Genomic DNA, 27,273 nt, shown 5'->3' with positions numbered 1-27,273 from the left:
TCTATGATGAAAGGAGTCCCCACTCCGACGTAGAGAAAGTAGAATAGGTCTTAAACAATAAAGGGGTGTATAGATTAGTAGGATAGATTGATTAATTATAGCTGAGAGGTGGGGGGGGGAGGGGGTAGGTGGAATAGAGGGGGCGTGGGGATAGTATGATATTGATAGTAAAGACAAATTACCTTTTGCATAGGTGTACCCGGTGGACAAGGTTAGATGTAGGAGATGATCGTCATTCAGGAGCAACCAGGTCTAGGTAAAGATAATAATAAGTGAGAAGGGTAACGGGAGGGAAGGGGGGGTGGGGGAGAGGGTACTGGAAGGATTAAGATTTTTAAATAGAAGTAATTTACAAATCTATTTAACTTTCTGGCACCAGCTGATTTAAAAAAAAAAGTTTTCCAAAGTTTTAAATATTCAACTTAATATTTAACTCCTCTGGTTCTGTATTCCACCAAAAACCGGTTACAAAAATGTAAGCATCCTTTTTTTTTCAGTTTAACATGTCGTATGTCAGTGTACTTATTTGCTTGTGTCTTGACATCTCCAGGACTTATGATGACCCCCTGGAGTCAGAACTGATTGAGGAGAGAATCCCTTACCTTCACGGTGGCTATGCAGCACCACTGGCTCAGCCTGAGAGAGGAAGCCTTGCCAGCATAGACAGACTAGGAAAACGCTCACCATCCATCGACAGCATCCGTAAAGATCCACGATGGAGAGATCCTGACCTTCCTGAGGTTATTGCAATGCTTAATCATCCCATTGACCCAGTCAAGTCCAATGCAGCTGCCTATTTGCAGCACTTGTGTTATGAAAATGATAAAATAAAAAAAGAGGTAAGGCATCTCAAAGGTATTCCTATTCTCGTGGGCCTATTAGACCATCCAAAGCCTGAAGTCCACAGAAAAGCCTGCGGAGCCCTCCGCAACATTTCATATGGAAAAGATAATGAGAACAAAGTGTCAATCAAGAACTGTGATGGTATTCCTGCTTTAATACGACTTCTGAGGAAGACAAATGACATGGAAGTGAGAGAGCTCATAACAGGTATGTGGAATGATTGCCTCCCATTTTACCATGAACACCTTACTCTGTACAGTCTGAGCAACTTCCATTACAGTGAACAAAAACTAGTTAACCATAAATCTATTGTAAGATATATATATAAGGATATGATATATTTTCTATATAATTAACTTGATAAAATAAGTTGTAAAGTGTTGTTACCCTATGGTGCCATCTTTCAAAGCTTCAGGTCAATAGATGCTTTATTTTATGTCTATTTAATGTCTATTCATCACCTGATACCTCTAAAACTTTAAATGTATTTGCATCTGGAGAACTGTTTAGACAGGTGAACCTCAGGACCCTAAAGATGATTGTTTGAGAGTGAGATCTCCATATGAGGGCTGGTTAATTCAGTGCAGGAGGCTGTACAGAGGAACGTGGAATCCCATGGAACTACATGCACACATTAGGTGCTGCTAAATGGCACTCTGTGTGTTACAAACATATTTGCCCCTTGAAGCAAAAGCCCGCCTAACGTCTATTGGGGTTTTATTAGGGTGCATTAACACAACGTTTTCTTCATACGGTCACCGGATCCGGCGGGGAGTGTCAAGACTGCCTGCTACCGTATCCCCGCCGTACCCGGCCCGCATCTCTTTAATTTGAATGAGCCGACCTGAGTCAGATAGTGACTCCGGTGGACTCATTTTTGCACCGTGAAGCCTGCATGACACATGTTTTTTACATTTTAACCTGCATATGTAAACATATACTAAGGGCTTATTCACATGAACTATTAACAGCACACATTCTTCTTGTCTTTTACAAAAATGGGAAAGGATCCCAGCATAGCTAAAAAAAAAAGGAAATCAGATTAAAAGCCATTGTCATTCTCTGTTCATTCTATTCTAAAGAAAACCCGTAAATGGCAAAGTTTTGTACTGTAAACCACAAACATAAATGAACAGATTTTATTTGGACTCATGCGTAAGTGGGTACAGTTTTTCACTTACGTTCAGTACATATGGTTTCTGCAGGATGAAAAATGTGCTTCTATTTATGTTAGTTTCCTAGCTAGACATGTTTTAAGTATGACTAGCCATATCATTATTTGGCATTGGATTAGTAGCTGCGGTCTGTGAATGGCAGTCCCCTAACACACACACACATATCTGGCAAGGATATGACATCCCTGACTTGCCTTTTATATGCTAAAGTGAAAACAAGAGTCTACAATTTCTTTTGGAGGGCCAGGAGTCTTGGTGAAAAATGGCAAGCATCCCTTCCAGACTCTTAAGGCCCCTTTCACACTATAAAAATTCATCCGTAATAAACGTCCGTCATAAAAATCTTGAAAATCGGCAGTTAAACGGCCGTTAGAAAATCCCATTATAGTCTATAGTTTTAACCCATTATTAATAACGGACATTATTTTGTGATGGGAAAATGAACGGAAGAAATAGTGCATGCACTATTTCTCCCGTTACTGTCGCAAGTCACAAAATAACAGCTAATATTAATAACGGGCGATAACGGGTTAAAACTATTAGAAAAATCCCATAGACTATAATATAGAGCAGAGTTCGTAGTAGCTCACCCTCAGATGCGGGCACACCGACCAGGCGTGGACTCAGTCTCAACAATGTACAGGAAAAAGAAGGATCATCCAGCGCTTGACTCGGGGAACAGGTATTTTATTAGGATATCATGGAGAACAGACAGGTACACGAATACATGTAACGCGTTTCGGCTCAAGTCTCTGAGCCTTAGTCATACTAAGGCTCAGTGACTTGAGCCGAAACCCGTCACATTTCTTCGTGTACCTGTCTGTTCTCCATGATATCCTAATAAAATACCTGTTCCCTGAGTCAAGCGCTGGACGATCCTTCTTTTTCCTGTACATAGACTATAATGGGATTTTCGAAGATTTTCAAGATTTTTATGATGGATGTTCATTACGGATGAATTTTTATAGTGTGAAAGGGGCCTAAGAAAAAAAACAATGATCTGTATTTTCCTCTTGTTAACATTGTTGCATTCATGCTTCATTGCTTCATTTATGTTTATTGTGGAGCACCTAGTCCTTCCTTAGTTGTGGATATTTATTGCTGGAAACAGAGATATCATTGTTCTAAAGGGAATACAAAACATGAGATCCGACGCTTGTACTGGTGTGTATTTTATACTTTTATGTTCAGTTAAGAAGCAAATTAAACAAAATGATACTGTTTCATGTTGTGTCTAATAGTAATCATTAATTCACACCAAGTAATGTTTATCTGAAGCTATAGGCTGCTCACATGCTGTTTCCTGGCACCACTCACTGTTCTATTTACTAGTGTCTTTGTATATACAGGAACAAAAACTTTGACCATCTCATTTGTTGGGTTAAAGATTTAATTTTTGAGTGGGCTAGGAATTTGTTTTCTTTTTTGTTTTACAGCACTTTGAAACACTTGTACAAAAAGACTCCATGTACATTGTGGTGTTATTTAATAAAGTTTTTCACTATCTGAACATTTGTGGCATATCCACTGGATATGTAAAACATGCCTGATAGATGTGAGCCCCACTTATCTCCAGATTTAGGGTTTTCTGTTCCCCTCCAGCCAAGTTGCTATCACTGGAGGTTGTTGGCAAGTTGAATGAATGGGTTGCTTTACACGGTTTGTTCATCTCCTGTTACAGTCAGTGAGGAGTTACACAAACAGCATAACACCACAAAATAGACTGTTTATGCAGCTCAAGAGTTACAGAGAACAGTTAGGTTACTGTGCTACACTGTTTACGTAACCCCCATTAACATCAGTGGGAGTCATGCAATCTGAATAAATAATTTATTTTATTTATTTTTTTTTTTTTTGCTGCTTTTAAAGTTCTATATAGAATCCTATGGAAAAACACATTGGGGGAGATTTATCAAAGTTGTCAATGTCCTGCATCAATATAGACCAAACTACAGAGGGTTAGGCTGGTCTATTGTGCGCCTAATTTATCAAAGGCGCACGGCTCTTGATAAATTCTGCGCACGAACTTTGGGATCTATACTTTAGACTATATTTAAACCTGCTCCAGCATGGTCTGACATTTCAGCGTACTTTTGGCCGATGCGACTTGTCGCTGAAAAGTCGCTTTTGATAAATTCAGCACCAATGCATTTTTCCATCTAAAATACACTAGAATGCATCATGTTCTAAAAATCCTCTAAAGCAAAAGTCGCTAAAAAAAAGTCGCACATATTTAGACACTGACTTTCTGTACGACAAATTTAGACAGGAAAAATCAAATCCTTTGATAAATCTCCCCCATTGACCACTAAAAATGTCAAAAATAAAAAGGGCTCTGTATGTACACTTTGTACACAATTATTGTAAAGTAACATCTGCTAAATTTTCGCTGAGGTCCCAGGAATCTGGTGATCTGAAGATCATGTTGCTTGGCTTGGTATAACAAGACACAGTACAGCCCGACAGTGACAATTGTCTTCCCCTGTAACTGATATGGCAACTCCATTTATAGTGGAAATTAATAAATAAGAAAAAAAAGTTCCCAGAAGGTATTTTCTGGGGGGGAAAAAAAAAGTCAAAAAATGATTATATATAATATTAAAATATAAATAAATTACCTGCCAACTATACCAAAAGCCCTGTGACTGAAGCAGTGACCTTAAAGGGATAATCTGGAGGATTTTTTTTTTTTTTTTTTTTTTATCAAGAATTGGGATCTGGGTCCTGTAAAATTAGAAAAATAAGCACTTTCCTCTCTTGCTCCCATGCCATTGTCATTGTGTCTGTCCCCGATGCACTACACTTTCTTCTGTTGGTGTTGGCACAAGGAGCTTTCTCCATCAGCCAGGCAATGGCTTAAGTGGTGTCCTGCCCTAGTTACTGATTGGCTAAGTGGGAAGGTTCTTTTACCAGCATAAAGTGCAGTGCTGCTATAACTCGCACAGTGAAGGCAGCAGCGAGGGAGAAAAGATTGTTTATTATTTTTTTTAAAGACGTTTGATAAGAACATTAATATATCAAACTAATGCATAAATAATGCACAGTTTATAAGCAGAACAATATTCCTTTTAGGGTTTTTACTTTTTCTGTCTCACCAAAGTAAAAAATATCTGCCTGAAATAAAAACAGTCAAGTTTAGCCTGTAGCAACCAATCAGATCTTAGCATTTACGTCTCAAAGAGCTTTGGTTTTGCCCATAACAACCAATCACAGCTCAGGTTTCATTTCACCAAACAGTTGATTTCAGACCAATTGATAAATCTGGGCTTGTTGGTGCTTCTATTCTACATTATTAAAGGGGCTTGTAAATCTTAACAGTGAAAGTCATAATTTATTGCCTCAAATAATGATAAATGGTAAAATGAGCAGCTGCAGTATTGATTCCCTGGATCACATGATGGGCAGCAGATGTCCTTTTACAGCTGCCTTTTACAATGTAAAATAGCAAGGTTGTGCGTTTAATTACAAATAAGATGGTGCTTTTAAGTTAATAAATAGTTTATAGCTCTTTTAACGTGTATTGATGGTGGCTGTTTACTTTCATACTATCCGTATCTAGATACATTACTTTATGGCTCTAGATATGTATAGTATGTTTATTTTGGTATATAGATTTTATTGGTTAATGAGAGCATATGCTATGTTGCTGGTGACTGATTATGTGACCGAATTATGAAATGGAAGAATGTATTATTTACCCTAAATATCTTTTAATTTCAGATATGTAACATGATTGTAAAAAAGTAAATTAATTTACTGTGCTTCTATTATACTTTCCAAAGGAACCTTATGGAACCTGTCCTCATATGAACCCTTAAAGATGGTGATCATCAACCATGGTCTCCAAACTCTTACTAATGAGGTGATTATCCCTCATTCTGGCTGGGAGAATGAACCAAATGAGGACTCCAAGCCTCGAGATGCAGAGTGGACAACAGTGTTTAAGAACACTTCTGGCTGTTTAAGGTAGGTTGTTTCTATTATTATTTTTTGTTTGGTTTGATGATTGTGAGCACCGATAGTGAGTAGTACATAAAGACAGCCTCTGAATATTAGTGGGTGACACATCTTTAAAACGGCAGGTCTTGTGGGATGTTCCAAAGGCTTTCCAGGTATGCTGGCAGTTGAAGTTTTGTAACAGCTTGAGGCACCATGGTTGGGAAACACTGCTGTGGCATTATGATGCCTTTAGTGCATAGTGCTAAATAATGTGCTAAACATTATTTTGGATATTTATGCTCCTTTTTTAAGCTTCTGGGCAGATCTGACACACAGTAGAGTTCAGAGCACAGAGATAAGGGAGGGGTCTGGGCTGTATGTTCAGGGCAGCATAGCAGAATGAGGAAGGAAGTTCTCCCAAGCAGGGCTTCAGATGATGTCACACCAGTCTGTGAATCTGACTGAATGGGCATACTATACAGCACAATATCAAGGTAGAAAACTAAAAAAATAATAAAAATAAAGGCAGGTGGTGGTTGGATGATGGGGGAAGTGAACTGGGAGGATTAAAACATTTATCAAAAGACCTGATAACTAGCCCTACCTAGCCTTATGCTATACACCCATCTTGCCCTGATGACAAGTCCGCTTTAACTCTTCACTGTGGTTGTGTGTCTGACTCGTAATCTGTTTTTGTTATCGAGAATGCCTCAACAGTTATGTATTCATCCCCTGTCATGTGGATAGACCATAAATATATTGGGGAGATGGACACTTTATGTGCATTTTCTGTGTTTTGTAATCCTTTACATCTAAGGCTGTGGCAGCCTGACACTATAACAATATAAGAAATTAATTGAAATTGGCCTAGGCTCAAACCTGTCCAGAATAACCATTATACTGTCTGGCAGATTGGAGAGTCCTTCATGTTAATCCTTTCATTTAACCTCTTTCAATTGTGAAGCCTTTGATCCTTATGATTTCTTTCTGTAGTGATGATTTTTGCTGTCTTATCTGCTGAGTCTGTGGATCTTTCAGAGCAGTGTCTGAGAAAAGACTTGCTTTATCTAAATGCCTCAGAGGTGTTGTGGTGTTTCTTTTGTCGGGGTGTATTGCTTAGTAATACTCTTTAGCAATCTTTGTTTTCTTACCTACGTAATTTCTCACAGACACTTGTATAGTCTACTCTGGTAATAAACACAGGAGGACGTACACGCAGGCTTTGTATTTAATTGGATACTCTGCCCATCTTAGAGATCCTATTCAGAGGATAGACATAAATGGAGGGGGCATGACTGCTGTGTTCGCCGGTCATCCGACATGCAGCTGAGTGTGCTCCATGCACCATATCAATGGTGTGCCACGCCAGAAATTGCGGGGGTCCCAGTGGCAAGACCCCGTGATCAGACATCTTTTCACCGATCCTTTGGATAGGGGATAAGATGTATAAGAGTGGAATATCCCTTTTAAAACCTGTTAAGGAAGCAGGGTTTTGCCATTTTTGCTCTTTCGTTTTTTCCTCATCACCTTTTAAAGATCTTAACTCTTTCAACTGTCCACCTACAGACCCATATGAGGGCTTTTTTTTTTGCACCACCAATTGTACTTTGTAATGACATCAGTCATTTCACCACAAAGTTTACGGCACAACCAGAAAAAAAAAATATTTGTTGGGCAACCTTGGGAAAGAAAAACACCATTTTGTAACTTTTAGTGGGGGCTTCCGATTCTATGCAATACACTTTTCGGTAAAAATTACACCATCTCTTCTGCAGGTCTATACGGATACCTAATTTATATAGGTTTTATTTTATTTTACTACTTTAAAAAAATTATAACTACATGCACCAAAATTAGTATGTTTAAAATTGTCAAGTAAGCAAGTTAAGAAGACTCCCACTGTGGCGGTCCCGGACAGCCCACTGAGGTAACCGGCAACTGTTTTCTCCTGTTTTAGATGCCGCAATCAACTTAGGGTTAATACCGGGTTAAGGGTTGATACCGGACATCAGCCTGATCGGCGATGTCTGGTATTAGCTGCGGGTCCTGGTTGCTGATAGCAACCGGGACCCACCGGGTATGTAGCATCCTGCGTAAATATACGTCCTGCATTGTTAGGGGTTATGGTTACACTGAACCATCACTAGATAGTTGATGGTCCATAACTGAATGTCATCAATAGGCCTTTCTTATTCGTTTTTATCTCTCCAAAACTGGACTTTTGTCAACCTTTTATTGAAAATTGTTATGCCATATGTAGCAGCTATAAGATATTTATTATATTTTCCTGCCCGCAATGAGCTTTGTGTGTGACACAACTTGGTATCCAGTAGATTGTTTGTTTATTATTTGTCATATGTGTAATTGACAGCAGCTACACATCTCTTTAGTGGATATATGTATAGAACAGCCTTTGGCTGTTCGGGCATACTTGGAATTATACTTTTTGCAACAGCTGGAGGCTCCCTGGTTGGGAAACACTGATATAGAAGAACCTAGACTGGGTCTTAAATTATAGCTATGGCAGGTTGACAATCCACACATTGTAACCATAGTTTTCATGTAAGCCATAAATGGACAGCATTACCCGCTACAGTTATTGGAAACATCTTGACACTTGTTGTATCCCTTCCACAGAACGATGCAAGTGATGGACAACAGGCATCTCAATGACTAATATTCAAAGGATAAATAATCCTCAGACTATACTGCTACTTTCCGAGCACTCTTCATGTCTGTATCCACAAGCTACCCATGATTACAGGGTGCGGCACGGAGGCATATTGCATATAATTACACTAGTATTAGAGACTTTATCATTTCATCATAAAAGCAGGCAGGCACAAGTTGAAGTGATGTCTACAGGCAGACTCATTTGTCAGGTGCTTTACTGTACTGCTTGTTTAGTAGTATTTTGTCTTGTTAAATCTGTCTCAGCATACTAACTAGCTTCATCTTTAACCGTACACATAAGTCATAATTTTAGGGGAATGGAAGAGAACACTGCTTCTTTCCAGGGACTCAGTTACAGCCATTTTAATGGATGTAATAGTTTCACATATTTTGTCTCATAGACTCAAGGATTAATGTGAAGGGCGAATGCAGTTTACAACCAAATATCTGTCACTATTTAGTGCACATAAGTGGTTGTAAAGGAGACGTAGAAAAAGTAGCACTGGGTTTGCTCCAATGTGACCTGATTATTCTAGTCTGCTTGTTTTATTTCTATTAAAGTAAATACTTAAAGGAGCTATTTTGAGTGCAGTTCTCTGAAGAGGACCACCTCATAGCAAATTTCAGTAGTTCTCCACTTCTGAGTCAATGGTACATCTGGCCAAATACACCTGCAGATCTTAATTTTCTGTACACGCTGTCTTTATTTTCTATACATATATATATATATATATATATATATATACGCTCGGTCCTTAAGGGGTTAAGGGCAACCTGTTTCACCAGCTGAGGGGGATTTGCTAGTTGCAGCTCACACTGCCAGAGAGAGAGCTGTATGTGGAGTTCTTCCCTATGTTTGCTCCAGTCTTGCTTGATGCCACATGGTCTGAGGTGTGAACAAACATCTAAAGAATACAGGTGGACTTTTTGTTACATTTTCCTTTGTTCTGCATTTGAAGGGGTACTCCGGTGAAAACCTTTTTTCTTTTAAATCAACTGGTGGCAGAAAGTTAAACATATTTGTAAATTACTTCTACTAAAAAATCTTAATCCTTCCAGTACTTATTAGCTGCTGAATTCTACAGAGGGATTTCCTTTCTTTTTGGAACACTGATGACATCACGAGCACAGTGCTCTCTGCTGACATCTCTGTCCATTTTAGCAACCATGCATAGCAGATGTATGCTAAGGGCAGCATGGTGGCTCAGTGGTTAGCACTGCTGCCTTGCAGTGCTGGGGACTTGGGTTCAAATCCCACTAAGGACAACAATAAATAATGCGTTATTCTTATTATAATAACGTCAGTAGAGAGAACTGTGCTCGTGATGTCATCAGAGAGCATTCCAAAAAGAAAAGAATTTCCTTTGTAGTATTCAGCAGCTAATAAGTAATAAACCTATGATGTTTTTTTTGTTTTTTTTATATATAATCCAATATATGTTTGGATTAGCTTTGCATACCATGTTGTAAATGCAATATATGTCAAACATACAGTATGTGAATCCAGCACTTAAATGAACATTGATTTAAATCCAACATTCTAAAAGATTGATGCAGCAGGTTCTCTCTCTGACTTGACAGCTCTGCCTTCTGATGTATCTGTTGGTTAGCGCAGCAGTTTTGCCATTATCTTTTATATGTGCTCTGTCTCCGGAATAGGAAAAAGCTCTGTGTGGGAATGAGTCAATGCTCTACCCCCCTATTAATCGTGATTAATGCAGAGTTTGTCTCTCAAAGAAAGTGGCTGGGAATTAGAGCTTTCACAATGAATTACATTCAAACCTTATCTGTGCTGCAATCTGAATAACTTGGCATTTCAGAGAAATGTGTTTGAATTTTCTCCTATACCCCTCGAGGTGGCCATGAGTTAATGAATTTGTGCCATCTAAAGATTGAGTGTAGCCAGTGTTTACCATGCTGAAGGTCAAAGGCTGCACATACAATCTCAATAAAACATAAAAAAAACAAAAAACATTTGTACACATTATGTCAGCAGTTGATCACTTCAGCCATGGCATACCCTACATTAGTGTTTCCCAAACAGTGTACCTCCAGCTGATGCAAAACTACAATACCCAGCAAAACTACAATTGCTAGAATGCCTGGACCGCTTTTGACTGTCAGGACATTCTAGGAGTTGTAGTTTTGCAACATCTGTAAGCGCCCTGATTGGAAAACACTACTCTCCATATTAAATGGAGATCCATAGAAGTAGACAATAGTTGGTCAAACATTTGCTGTAGCATGAGCTCTGCTTTACCAGTCCATGCATTCCAAACCAGTAGGCTATACAGAGTCCCACTATTACACCCTTCAGGAGCTCTGAGGTCTGGGTATCATTTTATACTTCAGTCAAATTCCTTTAGATCAAGGGTGTCAAACTCAAATTCATCGGGGGCAGCATCAGCAGTTTGGTCACCCTCAAAGGGCCGGTTGTATCTGCAGGACCCCTCCCCCCCCCCCCCCAACATACTGTATATGCCGGCGTATAAGACGACTGGGTATATAAGACGACCCCCAACCTTTACAGTTAAAATGTAGAGTTTGGGATATACTCGCCATATAAGACTACCCCTCCTACCGCAATGTACAGTACCTTGTAGTTCCCCCCACATTAGGTAGGCAGCATGTTCCCCCACATTAGGTTGGCAGTATAGTCCCCCCCCCCCCCCACATTGGGTTGGCAGTATAGTTCCCCCCACATTAGGTTGGCAGTATAGTTCGCCCCACATTAGGTTGGCAGTATAGTTCCCCCCACATTAGTTGGCAGCATGTTCCCCCACTTTAGTTGGCAGTATAGTTCCCCCCACATTAGGTTGGCAGTATATTCCCCCACATTAGTTGCCTGCATGTTCCCCCACATTAGTTGGCAGTATAGTTCCCCCCACATTAGGTTGGCAGCCCCCCCCCCCCCTCCCTCCCTACAGACATACAGCCTCCAGCCATATACAGTGTATGGCTGGAGGCTGTATGTCTGTGTGCTGCCCCCACTGTGATCCGGTCACCGCTCCTCCGGCCCGGGGTCACATCTACTGCTATTGCCTATGGACCATAGCAGTAGGTGCCAGGACCGGTCGAGCGGTGACCGGAACGCTGAAGAAGATAACGCGCCGCCGGTCACTTACCAGGGCCTGCGCGCATCCTCCTGCGATGATCCTGCCGCGCATCCTCCTGTTCCTCCTGCGTCTCTATGGTGCGTACAACCATAGAGGCGGAGGACCGAAGGAGGATCGCCGCGCATGCGCTGAAGAGGCGGCTTTCTTAAAAAAAAATAAAAAAAAACAGTTTCAAGGTGAAGGCTGGCGGCGGGCCACATGACTAGGTCTGGTGGGCCGGATTTGGCCCGCGGGCCGGGTGTTTGACACCCCTGCTTTAGATATATACTAAGTCTTACTTTTGGAGTACAGAATCATCCATGTCATCTGCAAATCTAATAGGGAATCTTGGCAAGCTTAAGTCCCTGCAGAATAGAGTTGGAAAGGATGCTAGGATGGAGCTGCGGCGTCCCATTCAAATTTCGCCACTTCCCCTTACACTTAGGAAAAGAAAAACCTGTGGCCTTTCTTAAAAAAGAAAAAGTCTTCTGCCTTTAAGTCAGTTGCCATGTCCTTACACGGTTTCATTATTTCTTATGTGTTGATAGCTTGAAATCCTGTTGCATATGTTGAACTTTTTTCATGTATGAATTATGCAGTGTTTCTAAGAGGGGAGATGTAACCTAGTTACACAGAGCCTTTACAAGTAGTGTACACAGAGTTTTTTGCAAATCTGACCGCTGTCACTTTAAAGGGGTATTCCAGGCCAAAACTTTTTTTTATATATCAACTGGCTCCGGAAAGTTAAACAGATTTGTAAATTACTTCTATTAAAAAATCTTAATCCTTCCAATAGTTATTAGCTTCTGAAGTTGAGTTGTTGTTTTCTGTCTAACTGCTCTCTGATGACTCACGTCGCGGGAGCTGTGCAGTTCCTATGGGGATATTCTCCCATCATGCACAGCTCCTGGGATGTGACATCATCATTGAGCAGTTAGACAGAAAACTTCAGAAGCTAATAACTATTGGAAGGATTAAGATTTATTAATAGAAGTAATTTACAAATCTGTTTAACTTTCCGGAGCCAGTTGATATATATAAAAAAAGGTTTTGCCTGGAATACCCCTTTAAGCATTAATAACTCTGGAATGCTTTTTCTTTTCATTCTGATTCCGAGAATGTTTTTTTTTTTCATGACATATTCTACTTTATGTCAGTGCAGGGGTGTGTAAAAAAAAAAAAAAACTACTTGTCCAAGGGACTAAAGCGGAACACAATCTACTTGTCCCTCAAGAAAATCCACTTGTCCTGGTAGATGAAATAATTTCAACCAAAATAGTCTGATTTCCCCCCCCACACACACTAGACCACCAGGGATGGATATAAGATTCCTTTAGACACTGCTGACAGCGGTGATCTAATGGTTTAATAGGCGATCACAGCATGCCAGACTATTAGCGGAGGGAGAGCTGTAGCTCCTCTTACACCCGAGGCAAGCCCAGAAAAATCTAGATGTACCGTAAGTTTTTGATCACCATAAAAAATTTCTCATATGAAGTGACCAAAAATGAGCAATTCTGGACAATTTTTTACATTTACACCGTTCACCGTATGGTTTAATTAACATTAAATTTTAATAGTCTGGACATTTCCACATGCAGCGATACCACTTATGTTTATTTTTGTACATTATTTTTATTTAAAGAAAATTGGAAACTTTTATTAGGAAAGGGGCTTATTCACATGTATACGCACTTTTTACAATATTTTAATCACTATTTTTCAGTCTCAATAGGGACTTATGTGTTACTGGGGGGGGGGGGGGGGGTTCTGCTTCTCCAGTTTGTGTGGTGCATTTTGTGTCAGAAAATGCTGGAATCTGCATTTAGTTACTAGATAACTACAACTCCCAGCATGCCCTGATGCAGCCTATGGTTGTGTGGGTGTTGCAGCATGTTGCACTGTATAGTAGTACAGTTAAGGTTATTGTGTAACTTGCTGGGAGTTGTAGTTTGGGTTTGTGTCAGCTGCAGAGCCATAGGATGTGTCAAGGAATACTGGGAATTGCAGTTAGTAACTACAACACCCAGCATGCCCTGATGCAGCCTATGGCTCTGCACCTGACCCGAACCAAAACTACAACTCCCAGCATGTTACACTTTATAGTTCTACAGTTTAGGTTATGGTCCAACATGCTGGGAGATGTAGTTTTGGTTCGGGCGTGCATCCGTGGGGCTCTTGGTTGGCGGGTGAGTATGAAGGGGGCGGGATTCTGGGGGTGCAATTTAGTGCGAGTGCCACTAAAAATAAATAAAATTAGATGGCACAACTGCCCTAATGCCCGACGTGACAGTCCGCTCCTATACAAAACATTCATGCATACACATATCATACATGCACCAGCCACTGCCCCCATATCATACATACACACCCCCCCGCCACTGCCCCCCCCCCCCACATCATACATTATATACACACATACACTCACACCCTACATATACACCATACATATGCACACATCATACATACACCTGCCTCTGCCCACCCCACATCATACATCACATACACACACACACACACACACACACACACACATCACACTTAGACATCATACACACATCATACATTACATACACATCACACATAGACAGACATCATACACACATCACATATACACTCACACCATACATATACACCAGTGTTTCCCAACCAGGGTGCCTCCAGCTGTTGCAAAACTACAACTCCAAGCATGCCCAGGGCATGCTGGGAGTTGTAGTTTTGCAACAGCTGGAGGCACCCTGGTTGGGAAACACTGAGATACACCATACATATGCACACATCATACATACAGCTGCCGCTGCCCCCCATCATACATTACATACACACATCACACATACACTCACACCCTACATATACAACCACCCTTCCTGCCGCCGCCTGCATTCTCGGTCTCCTCACCTGAAACGGCCATGAGTGGACATCAGAGCTGCAGTCACCGCCGGTGTGAGATGAGATTTCCGTCCTCCCCCTCACCCCCCCCCCCCGCTCTGTGTTGTCCCCGTGCAAACAAGCAACCTCCCCATGGTGGATTAGGTCCTGTGGAGACAGAGCAGGGGGAGGGATAGAGCTGTGTGCGGGGGATGGAGCTGTGCACGGAGCTGTCTACCATCCTTTCTCTCACCCTGCTGTGTCTTCTGAGCTCCGTCCATCCTCCGGGAGGGGAGATAAGGGGGCTCTGCAGTCAGCTGGAGGCCACCGCCCCCTCCATACACTCTGAGTGCTGGTGTGAGGTCTAGACTTCCATCAGCTCCTGCGCCTCACACCGACATTAAGGAAAAATAAGGGGGAAGTCTGTCTGTCCCTGCTAGCCCGATACAGGGCTAAATCTATAAACAATTCACCTGCCCGGCGCCCAAAACTACTTGTCCGTGGCGTCGGGCGATAGGATTTCCACATCCCTGCAGTGGTAAATTTTCGTCGATTATTCCAAAATTTTATGACATTTTTTTTACTTTGAAACTCTCTGCTTATAAGGAAAATAGACACACCAAATAAATTACATATTGATTCACATATACAATATGTCTACTATAATTGCATCATAAAGTTGACATGGTTTTTTCTTTTGGAAGATCTCAGAGGGCTTCAAAGTTCAGCAGCAATTTTCCAATTTTTCACAAAATTTTCTAAATCTGATTTTTTCAGAGACCAGTTCAGTTTTGAAGTGGATTTAAAGGGCCTTTATATTAGAAATATCCCTATATAAATGACCCCATTATAAAAACTCAAAGTATTCAAAATGACATTCAGAAAGTGTGTTAACCCTTAAGGTGTTTCACAGTAATAGCTGCAAAGTGAAGGAGAACATTCAAAAATCTTTTACACTGGCATGTTCTTGTAGACCCAGTTTTTGAATTTTTACAAGGGGTAAAAGAAAAAAAAATCCCCCAAAAATGTGTAACCCAATTTCTCTCAAGTAAGGAAATACCTCATATGTGTATGTAAAGTGCTCTGTTTGTGCACTACAAGGCTCAGAAGGGAAGGAGCGACAATGGGATTTTGGAGAGTGCGTTTTTCTGAAATGGTTTTTGGGGGGCATGTCACATTTAGGAAGCCCCCGTGGTGCCAGAACAGCAAAAAAAAAACCACATGGCATACTATTTTGGAAACTACACCCCTCAAGGAACGTAACAAGGGGTACAGTGAGCCAGTGAGCCTTAACACCCCAAATTTTCTCTAAAGTTGGACATGAAAATAGAAATGTTTATTTTTTTTCACTAAAATGCTTGTGTTACCACAAATTTTTCATTTTCACAAGGGGTAATAGGAGAAAAAGCCTCCCAAAACTTTAAACCCCCATGTCTTCTGAGTATGGAAATACCCCATATGTGGATGTAAAGTGCTCTGCTGGCACACTACAATGCTCAGAATAGGAGCGCCATTGGGCTTTTGGAGAGAGAATTTGTTTGGAATGGAAGTCGGGGGCCATGTGCGTTTACAAAGCCCCCATGGTGCCAGAACAGTGGACACCCCCACATATGACACCCATTTTGAAAACTACACCCCTCATTGAATGTAATAGCCCAATGGCGCTCCTTCTTTTCTGAGCATTGTAATGTGCCGCGTAGCACTTTACGTCCACACATGGTGGTATTTATATACTCGGAAGAAATGGTGTTACAAATTTTGGGGGGCTTTTTTCCTATTACCCCTTGTGAAAATGAAAAATTTGGGATAACACCAGCATTTTAGTGGAAATTTTATATATATTTTTTTATTTTAATGTCCAACTTAAATGAAAATTCTTCAAACACCCGTGGGGTGTTAAGGCTCGCTATACCCTTGTTACGTACCGTGAGGGGTGTAGTTTCCAAAATGGGGTCACATTATTTTTTTATTTGTAGGGGTAAATGTATATGTAGTGTTTTACGCTATATTTTTTTGTAGTGTTTTTAGGGTACATTCACAAGAATGGGGGTTTACAGTAAGTTTCCTGCTGGGAGTTTGAGCTGCAGTGGAAAATTTACTGCATCCCAAACTTGCAGCGAGAAAATCACTGTAAGCACCCGCCCGTGTGAATGGCAAACCTCCAGCTGTTGCAAGGCTACAACTCCCAGCATGCTCTTTAGCTGTCCATGCATGCTGAAGGTTGTAGTTTTGCAACAGCTGGAGGCACATTGGTTGCAAAACACAGTTTGTTACTTAACTCAGTGTTTCGCAACCAGTGTGCCTTCAGCTGTTGCAAAACTACAACTCCCAGCATGCACTTAAAGCCGAAGGGCATGCTGGGACCTTTAGTTATGCGACAGCTGGAGGCACATTACTGCAACTCCCAGTATGCCCTTTGGTAGTTTGTGCATGCTGGGGGTTGTAGTTATGCAATTGCTGGAGTCACACTTTTTCATAGAAAAAATGTGCCTTCAGCTGTTGCATAACTACAACCCCCAGCATGCAAAAACTACCAAAGGACATGCTGGGAGTTGTAGTTGTGCCTTCTGCTGTTGCATAACAACAACAACTCCTAGCATGCCCTTTTGTGCATGCTGGGAGTGGTTGCTAAACAACAGCAGGAGGCATGGCCTTACCTCCTGCTGCTCCACAAGCCGGATCCTGCCTGCCGCTGTCTCTGCTCCGGGGGCGGCGGGATCGGGGCCCCCCACTTCAGTTATCTGGAGGCTTTTCTGTTGTTTAAAAAAAATCTCTATCTTTGTTGTTTGGCATATGTTAGTTTTCTATAATTAGTGCTACCTGTATCGTAGGTGCATACCTTTTCAGCGAGGAGGGCCTTATTTTGATATGTCACCCTGATTTCTTGTGTAGTCTTCTGTCCATTTCTGTATTCTATATAAATGTACTTTTGGCATTTAAAATAATGCCGTTTGCTCAATGGCAAAAATTGTTTAATGTTTAACTGTAATGCTTATAATATCCATATTTGTGTTGATATCTGTTTTTAGGAATGTCAGCTCAGATGGTGCTGAAGCCCGAAGAAGGCTGCGTGAGTGTGATGGGTTGGTGGATGCCCTGCTACATGCCCTCCAGTCTGCAGTTAGCAAAAAGGACACCGACAACAAGGTAAGACTAAAGCGTTCTTCTGTATTTCTGAAAGCAATTATTTAGGTTGCCAAGTATTTCTGCAGTTTGACGTGACTGACTGTACATGAGGCTATGGCTGCAATGTCAAAAATGTATAACTCATCAGCAGGGAAATGTGGAAATACATAAATTCAGTGTGTTTAAATGCCTGTAAATTACACACTTTCTGAAACAAAATTTGTCTTAAAATGGATTGTTACATATTATCCAATAAGGTATAACAAATACAAAAACAAATTGGGCATACAGGTTTATGGTTTGTAGTAGAAAACTACCTCAGTTATAGCCGATATTCACAAATTATAGGGCATAGAATGTTGGCAATAAAGAGATTCAAAGGACAGTAATAACTGTAGCATAAAAATAATACTGCATTGGTTAGAATGGTATAAAGGTGGCCATACACCTTAGATAGCTGTTGACTGGATGCTATTCCTCCCAATCAACTTCCTTTTCCCCTCTTACCCTATACACCTGCATGACAGGTTCAGTTAACAGTTTACACTCTGTGTGGTTGTCTTATTTGTACACTGCATTATAGGAAATATTCCCAACCACAAGTTCTTAAAGTTCTTAGGTCCATACTCCATATACAGTTTAATGATGCCATATAAAGCTATTGGGGAATTTATCATTTGCCTCTTTTGTACAGCCATTATTATGCTTGTAAGTAATGTACTTATGTGCATCGACTTTATCAAGAATTCGCAAGATGTTATGCTTAACTAGGCTTTCTGTGCCTATCAAAGCAACAAGAGCTTGAATCTCCCTGTTGACTGTAAGTGTGCTCAGAATTGGCAATCAGTTATATTTGTTGGCCAAAGACTACTTGCTTGTTGGACACTTCAGCATTCATCCGGATCTCGGAAGAAACAGCAACTCTCAAATTTTTGAACAATGTAGGGATAAATGCTTTACAATGCCTATAGTATGTGTGTTAAGGTGGAGCTAGCACAAGCACTTTGCAGCCAGGGTAAGCTAAACCATGGTTTATTTCCACCATAACCCATTGTGAATTCTTTTTTGGGCATTCATGGAAGTTAATGAATATCAATGGATTATTATATAAATGGATTAGGGACTTTCTTTGAATATTAAAGATGAAATAAAGGTTATACGTATTTTGCCAAAAGAGAACTTATTTTGGACATGGCTTTTTGTTTTTTTACTAACGCCATACAATTGATGCATTGTCTTTTTTTACTTTTCTTTTTTTAATTATTACAATGAGTAAGGAAGATTAAATGTACGTTCTTGGTAGAGTGTAATGTTTTTACTATCCTATTACATGTTATATTTTTTTGTCTTTCAGTCTGTTGAAAATTGTGTGTGCATCATGCGCAACCTCTCATACCATGTCCATAAGGAGGTGCCAGGAGCAGACAGATTCCATGACTTGGACAGCACTCTCCAAAGTGGGCTTGGTGGACAGCAAAAGAAAAAGAAGGATGATGCTGGCTGCTTTGGAGGCAAAAAAGCTAAAGGTAACTTGGGTGTGACATTTTAAGCTTCATTCATGCTGCTATTTAGCAAAGTCAATATAACCAGTAAAACCACTATTAGTGATGTTTATCACCTGCTACCTTGACAGAGATGCATTTATGATCAGCTGTTATGTGCAGACTTGCTTCAGGATCACCAGCCTCTGCTATGACACTTCTCAATTCACATTTTCATTTGATATTGAGCAGTGTGATACATTTTATGTGGGCTGTTTCAACATGCTTTGTTATTTTATAGTATATTAGAAGTTTGCAGCAGCAGAGGAGTTAGTCATAGAAGTTTATGGATTTGATAATGGTCTAATAACTGGTAAGGAAAACAACTCTTCTTACTGACACTTTGTCTGCCTCCTTCTCATGAGTTGTTATCACCAATACCTGGGCAAAGTCTGGCTTGTTCAAACCTGCTTTGTATGTGTTTATAAAGGCAACATTCCAGCCACATTCCCTGCCATGCTCTGTCGCAGTCACGCTATGACTCCCATGTCTACCTGCCGATCCCTTCGCAGTCCTTATTACCAATAGGAGAAGATAATTTTGTACTTTTTGCAGTTCTTTCAGCTTTGGTTTAGCATTTAAAGTTTGCCTCCAAAGCCTCGAGTCTGCGTGATCTTCAGCTCCTATGTGTGGAGACACAGTCCACATTGTGCAATACAGTTGTTGAGGCAACCATACAATGCCCAGCAAGTTTCATGCACAAGCCCTATAATTTAGAAATGGGTTTGTGCATGGAACTTGCTTGGCATCATACCGTTGCCTCAGAAACTGTGCCACCCAGCATGGACTGCATCTCCCCTCACTGAAGCTGAAGATCGCCTTTTCCAGAAGCATTGGAGGCACACATTAAGTCTTGGTTCTATGGAAGAATTGCCACTTGCTGGGTTATGCTTTAATTTTATAATCAGGTCATAATGATTTTTATATCACATGTCATTTATTATATTTTTGGGTTTCCTACCATTTGATTAATTAATAAAAAAAAAAAAATTTAACTACTATTTTTACTAATATGTATACTAAACTATAAAAATGGAGATTACATTCTTTGGGTTCAGCATTATTCCAAAGCATGGAAAGTTGGATTTATGTGTTCACCTCTGTTAAGGTCTCAGCCATGTAATTCACTTCTTAATATTGGTGACAGTTATACTGTATACGTGATTGATAACATATGACCACCTCCTCTCATGAAATCATCCCCAGGTATCTTTGCTAAGTAAACAGAGATATGATGCCCCTGAAGCTTACAACAGTCTACATCTTTTCCATAGCTACAATACAGATGCACCAAGAAGAGAACCTTGGCAGCAAGGCAGACTGTATATGGTGCTTGTCTCTTTGTTTTACTTTGGACTAGATGAACACATTCTCTGCTGATTTAATGTACATGGATAGTTCTTGCATGTACTCCAAAGTTTATGTTAATTTTATAGCAGTGCTGCCAGATGTTCTCCTCAGTTGAACTGATATCTTGAAATTGCATGAGGCTCTGTATGGTCACTTACCGCTGCAATAGACTTTCTATTCACAATTATATCGGTGAAATCTACCTTTCTTTCGATTAACAGATCCCAGTTGAAGTAAAGGCCTTTCCAATTGTTTCCTTCTGGGAATGTTTTCTTTGCCCCTTCTTCTGGGATTCTGTTCAAATTTTAGATTTTCCAACTTCAAGGGAGAATAGGCCCTTCAAACATTTGAAAGGAAACCTTTTTCTGCATAACAGATGTCTACAGTGGGGATCAAAAGTTTGGGCACCCCAGGTAAAAATGTGTATTAATGTGCATAAAGAAGCCAAGGAAAGATGGAAAAATCTCCAAAAGGCATCAAATTACAGATTAGACATTCTTATAATATGTCAACAAAAGTTAGATTTTATTTCCCATTTACACTTTCAAAATAACAGAAAACAAAAAAAAAAATGGTGTCTGCAAAAGTTTGGGCACCCTGCAGAGTTAATATCTTGTACTTGCCCTCTTTGGCAAGTATCACAGCTTGTAAATGCTTTTTGTAGCCAGCCAAGAGTCTTTCAATTCTTGTTTGAGGTATCTTTGCCCATTCTTCCTTACAAAAGTCTTCCAGTTCTTTGAGATTTTGGGTTGTCTGTCACGCACTGCTCTTTTAAGGTCTATCCATAGATTTTCAATTATGTTGAGGTCAGGAGATTGTGAAGGCCATGGCAAAACCTTCAGTTTACGCCTCTTGATGTAATCCCCCGTGGATTTTGAGCTGTGTTTAGGATCATTATCCATTTGTAGAAGCCATCCTCTCTTTAATTTAAGCTTTTTCACAGATGGCATCAAGTTAGCATCCAAAATTTGCTGAAATTTTATTCAATCCATTTTTCCTTCTACTTGTGAGATGTTCCCTGTTCAATACAACCCCAAAGCGTGATTGATCCACCCCCATGCTTAACAGTTGGAAAGAGGTTCTTTTCATTAAATTCTGTTCCCCTTCTTCTCCAAACATACCTTTACTCATTCCAGCCAAAAAGTTCAATTTTAACCTCATCGGTCCACAGAACTTGTTTCCAAAATGCATCAGGCTTGTCTATATGTTCATTTGCAAAGTTCAAACGCTGATTTTTGTGGTGAGGATGTAAAAGAGGTTTTGTTCTGATGACTCTTCCATGAAGACCATATTTGTACAAGTATCTCTTTATAGTGGAATAGTGTACCACAACTCCAGTGTCTGCCAGATCTTTATGGAGGGATTGTGCAGTCAAACGTGGGTTTTGAACAGTTTTTCTCACAATCCTGCGAGCTGTTCTGTCTGATATTTTTCTTGGTCTTCCAGATCTTGCCTTAACTTCCACTGTTCCAGATGACTGCCATTTCTTAATTACATTCCGAACAGAGGATATTGACATCTGAGAACGTTTTGCTATCTTCTTATAGCCTTCTCCAGCTTTGTGAGCGTCAACTATTTTCAGTTTCAGATTTCTAGACAACTGCTTAGAAGAACCCATGGTGCTGATTGTTGGGGCAAGGTCAGATGCATTGGGGCAAGGTCTGGGCATTTAAAAACTATGAGATTGACATCACCTAGTCTTCCCAGATGATGATTGAGAACAATCCATGACACTGGCAGGTCTCAGCTTTGCAAAGGGGGCAGTGCATGCTATACATTCTGCAGGGTGCCCAAACTTTTGCAGACGCCATTTTTTGCTTTTCTGTCATTTTAAAAGTGTAAATGATGGAAATAAAATCTAACTTTTGTTGACATATTATAAGAATGTCTAATCTGTAATTTAATGCCTTTTGGAGATTTTTCCATCTTTCCTTGGCTTCTTTATGCACATTAATACACATTTTTACCTGGGGTGCCCAAACTTTTGATCCCCACTGTATGTCAGTAGTACAGCTGCCATGGTCTTCCTTGTTACTAGATCTGCCTGCTTTTCTCTCCCCCCTGTAATTCACCTTTCTTCTCTTGCTTTCCTGCTTATTAGAGGAGTGGTTTAACCAAGGTGAGTCTGTAGCTTCTTCTGCTTTATACCCCTTCTTTTCCTTGCCTTTTTATGTATTGTGAAGCACAGAATAATACATTTCACTAGGTTACTCAATCCTATTTGAGTTCAAAGTGAGTGATTGACTCCATATTATCTTGACCTATACTCAGGGATCAAGTCCTACAGGAACACCTGGGAACTGAGTTCCTGCACTTTTTCCACAGCAGGAACACCATTCCCATTAGCAGTAGTCCTTCAGGACCAGTTTTTGAGTGTAATTCTTGTCTGAGTTCCCTCACTGATTTTCCCCAGGACTTGACCCCTGCCTATACTATTCTACTTTACCTAAATTTTATATATTAAAGGGATTGTCTCATAAAGACAAAGCCTTATTAAAGATAAGCCAGCCTAGCCTAGTTTCAGCTGGCCACACATTTCCCTTGCAGCAGCTCTGCAGTGTGGCTCCTAGACAGGGTCTGGAGCAGAAGACCTCCCCCCCCCTTCCCATGATCCATATTGCCAAAATGGGAATATGAACAAGGGTTGTGTTCCAGTAACCACTTTTCCTTTACTCATCTTATTTTCTCAATATTTTAACATTTTTGAAACATTCTCGTGTTTAAGAGATTGGACCAAGTTCACACTAGTGTTCTATTCAAAGGTTCAAACTAGGCAAACTATGCTGTGCCTACTATGCTGTTTTTTTGTGATTTCATTTTAGTCTTTAAAATAAAATTATATATTGATCCATCAGTCTTTGCCTTTGTCACAAATGTTATATATAACATAATCAGTTAGGATCAATTTTCCTTTTTAGTTTCCTTCTTTCATAATGTATTCAACAAAAGTATATTGTGGCCCGCTAATATCAGTTGTATTCAGTGAAGTATTTTTAACAGAACAGAAGCTCTACAGTTCTGTTCACACTAGAATTGTATATTTTTGATTTTACTCAATTTATGACGCAAATGTTTTAAAAATTTCTAATTGAGTTCTGTTTCAATAAGTCATGGTCAGTTTATATGTTTAGTGTGTGTGTGTGTGTGTGTGCGCTCCTGTGTGTGTGTATATATATATATATATATATATATATATATATATATATATATATATCTTGAGACGTAAATCCAGCCATCGACATAAGATGAAAGTTGACCTTCCTTCTGTTGGGTATGGGACCTTCCCAACTCTCTCCTCTTGCTGTGGCCTATGAGCTGGAGGAGAATATGAGAAGCACTGCTACCTTAGAAATGGTGGATTTAATGGGATGCAGGGCATGCCTAGAAACCTCTTGCATACAAGTCAATTAAAAGAATATATGTCTGCCCCTATAGACAGAAAAAAAACATATCAATTGGGAAAAGGGTAGAATAAAATGGACATTTGTCTAGTTTTAGTAAGGAGTATATTCACTGTATTGTTTAGTTTATTTATTTATTTTTAAACCTAAAGAAACATTAAAAAAGATGCACAATCATATTGTGAAAAAATGTTCACACCAAACAGTTGAGAGGTTTGTTTAGTAAAAAAAAAAAAAATCCTGAGCAATTCATGGGAAGCTAAAATGTTAGAGGATAGAGGGCGGTGATTGGACTAAGAACAGGAGAGAGCTCTAAGAAGGAGGAAAGAAGAGTTAAAAAGAAAGGGTGAGGGAACATGTCAGACCACTACCCAATATTATTCTACAAAGACATCGGAATATTTAAAAAGTACCTGTCGCCAAATAAACTTTTCTGAACTAACTCAGGCTATGTTCCCTAACTACTCCTAACACCCCTCCCACCCTTTATTAAAAAGCTCTGTATCATACCTTTTATTCTTGCTCACATAGTGCAATCTCCCAGCAGGAGAAAGTGGGCATCTCCCAGCAGGCCTGACATCTTTGCAGCGCTGTGATGAATTGAAGACCTCAAGCTCTGTGCATCTTTCAGTGAGGCTCTATGCATGTTTCGGTGAGGCTGTGAGGCTCTTTGCAGCTTTCAATGAGGTTCTGTGCAGCTGTCAATCAAGCTCAGTGCACAGAGAAGCACTTCCTGAGTTTTTTCTCCTGCCAGACCGGGAGGAGACCAAACTCACTGTATTAATTGTTGTAGGAAACAATACAGAGCCACCTAGTGGCCGGTTTTTCTATTACATTTTAAACATATTTATGTTGATAATTTTAAAAGCAAGTGAATGGGAAAGTGTTGTCTAATTACACAAGGAATACTATATTAAAAGTTTTATTTGGTGACTCTTTAAACATAGTCTCTGGATGTCAGATACATTGCCTTTAAATAATTTAAATTTTTTTTTATTTAAAAAATAAAAAAAATGTAAGAAATTTTGTTCATGCAAATTTTTCAGGTCACTATATAAAAAAAAGTTTCAATAGACATTTAGTAGTTTTCCCCTGAGCCTTATAGTATACTGACACTTCCTGTCTGGTAGTGATTACTTCTCAGTAGCAAACTCTTCATAACAGGCAGAAATTACACCTATATAAAGTTGAGGTCACCGTTCACCTCTGCCCCTCTCTGCACATTTACCTATTAATGCCTTACAGAGCATGCCTAGAAAACTCTCTAAGGCTGGGTTCACACTACGTTTTCTCCCATACGGGAGCGCATACGGCAGGAGGGAGCTAAAAGCTTGCGCTCCCGTATGTAACCGTATGCGCTCCCGTATGTCATTCATTTCAATGAGCCGGCCGGAGTGAAACGTTCGGTCCGGTCGGCTCATTTTTGCGCCGTATGCGCTTTTACAACTGTACCTAAAACCGTGGTTGACCACAGTTTTAGGTCCGGTTGTAAAAGCGCATACGGCGCAAAAATGAGCCGACCGAACGTTTCACTCCGGCCGGATCATTGAAATGAATGAGCGCATACGGTGACATACGGGAGTGCGAGCTTTTAGCTCCCCCCTGCCGTATGTGCTCCCGTATGGGAGAAAACGTAGTGTGAACCCAGCCTTAGTCAGTGAGTCCTCTCCAGACCACAGGTCCAGCTGGCTGCTGTAAAGCATCCTTTTAAATGCTGGTAACAGCTGCTCTAAGAAGATGGCTGCTTTTATAATCACATGTAAAATAAGGAATAAAAAATCCACAATCATAAAATAAAAACAGATAAGAAGAAAGCATAACCATCACTATCTTGTTTCAGTTAGTAAAAAAAAGTGATAAAATTCTTTTAAATGTGAGAGTGTAACTACTTGTTGTTTTTACTCATATGCAGCTCCCTTATATTACATATTTACACTGAAATATAATGGTAAATCCCTATTTACTAAATTACAATTAAAAACTATTATTCTCCTACCACAAAATATAAAGCAAATATTTAGTCAGTTACTATTCAAGTTATGTGTACTATGCTTAGTGCTACAGTGAGACTTCAGTTTCCTATTTGTTGGAATCTGTTATTGTCCGTTCATCTTGTTGTGTACTAATCTTTATCCCAGTAAGAAAACTGTTTCTTATCACTTTATTTATCCTGGTTTTGTCCTGCAGTGCATGCCTCTGCCCCAAAAGAATCCATCTAGTGTAGTACAGTAGACTCAAGACATCAAGTGGGGTAAAACAACTGCATTATGTATCTCGCTTTCTCTCCTATACAGAGAGGGTTGTTGGGAAAAAACTAAACAAAATAAACAACAAAACAAAACAGGTTAGACATATAGTTTAGGATTAAATTATATTTAATATACATCTTCGGCTGCCTAAGGAGTCATTGTGTTTATATTATCCTGTGTATTAGGGGCACTTTACTCTGAATATTGGTTATTATACATTCTGATGATTGTGTCCCATTTATTTAGTTCTCAATGTTGGACAGCCTTTGATATCTTCTATTTCTTTCCTTATGTTTGTGTCTGCACAATACGTCATAAATCTCTGCTGTACTGTAGGGGATTCGGATCAGAAATGAGTGCATGCGTAATGTTCAGCAATAAATAAAGAATTGGAAAGAAACTATTGAAATTGACTGAATTGGAACTTAATTTGTTTTTCAGTGTATATATATATCCCTGTGGAGTTGCTCTGCTCAGCCAAAAAATAACATTCAGCTTCTTGCTTTCAGGAAAAAAGAATGGGGACATGGATAAGAACTTTGACACTCTTGACTTGCCAAAACGTTCTGAATCTGCAAAAGGTACAGTATTGGTTGTTATTATTTTTTTTACTTCAAATCATAATTTGGCATATTATATGTTGCTTTCAGTTAAAGGGGTACTCCACTGGAAAACATCTTTATTTTTAAATCAGCTGGTTGCTCTCTGCTGACACCTCTCTCCATGTCAGGAACTGTCCAGAGCAGTACCAAATCCCCATGGCGAACCTATTCTGCTCTGGACAGTTACTAAAATAGACAGATGTGTCAGCAGAGAGCACTGTGGTCAGACAGAAAGGAAATTCAAAAACAACTTCCTGTGGAGCATGCAGCTACTAAGTACTGGAAGAATTAAGATTTTTTCATATAAATAGTTTACAAATCTGTTTAACTTTCTGGCATCAGTTTATTTAAAAAAATAAATAAAATAAATGTTTTCCAGGGTACCCCTTTAAGCTTGTCATAATAATTAGA

General features: G+C 39.8%; 1 protein-coding gene across 14 annotated transcripts in view; it reads left to right on the top strand.

The window, feature by feature from the left end:
* ARVCF (ARVCF delta catenin family member) overlaps window positions 1-27,273 on the top strand; it is a 770,059-nt gene that overhangs the window by 681,883 nt on the left and 60,903 nt on the right. For 13 of the 14 annotated variants that reach the window (XM_056532559.1, XM_056532540.1, XM_056532522.1 and 10 more), the window contains 6 exons: window positions 551-1,050; window positions 5,801-5,984; window positions 17,623-17,740; window positions 19,074-19,245; window positions 22,712-22,729; window positions 26,770-26,841. In XM_056532559.1, coding sequence (XP_056388534.1) covers window positions 551-1,050; window positions 5,801-5,984; window positions 17,623-17,740; window positions 19,074-19,245; window positions 22,712-22,729; window positions 26,770-26,841 — 1,064 coding nt within the window. The remainder of the gene's footprint in view (window positions 1-550; window positions 1,051-5,800; window positions 5,985-17,622; window positions 17,741-19,073; window positions 19,246-22,711; window positions 22,730-26,769; window positions 26,842-27,273) is intronic. The other variant, XM_056532550.1, reaches the window with a different exon arrangement.

Source organism: Hyla sarda, chromosome 1 (assembly GCF_029499605.1).
Source record: "Hyla sarda isolate aHylSar1 chromosome 1, aHylSar1.hap1, whole genome shotgun sequence".
NCBI classification, from domain to species: Eukaryota; Metazoa; Chordata; class Amphibia; order Anura; family Hylidae; genus Hyla; species Hyla sarda.
This window is presented reverse-complemented; position numbering and strand designations above follow the sequence as displayed.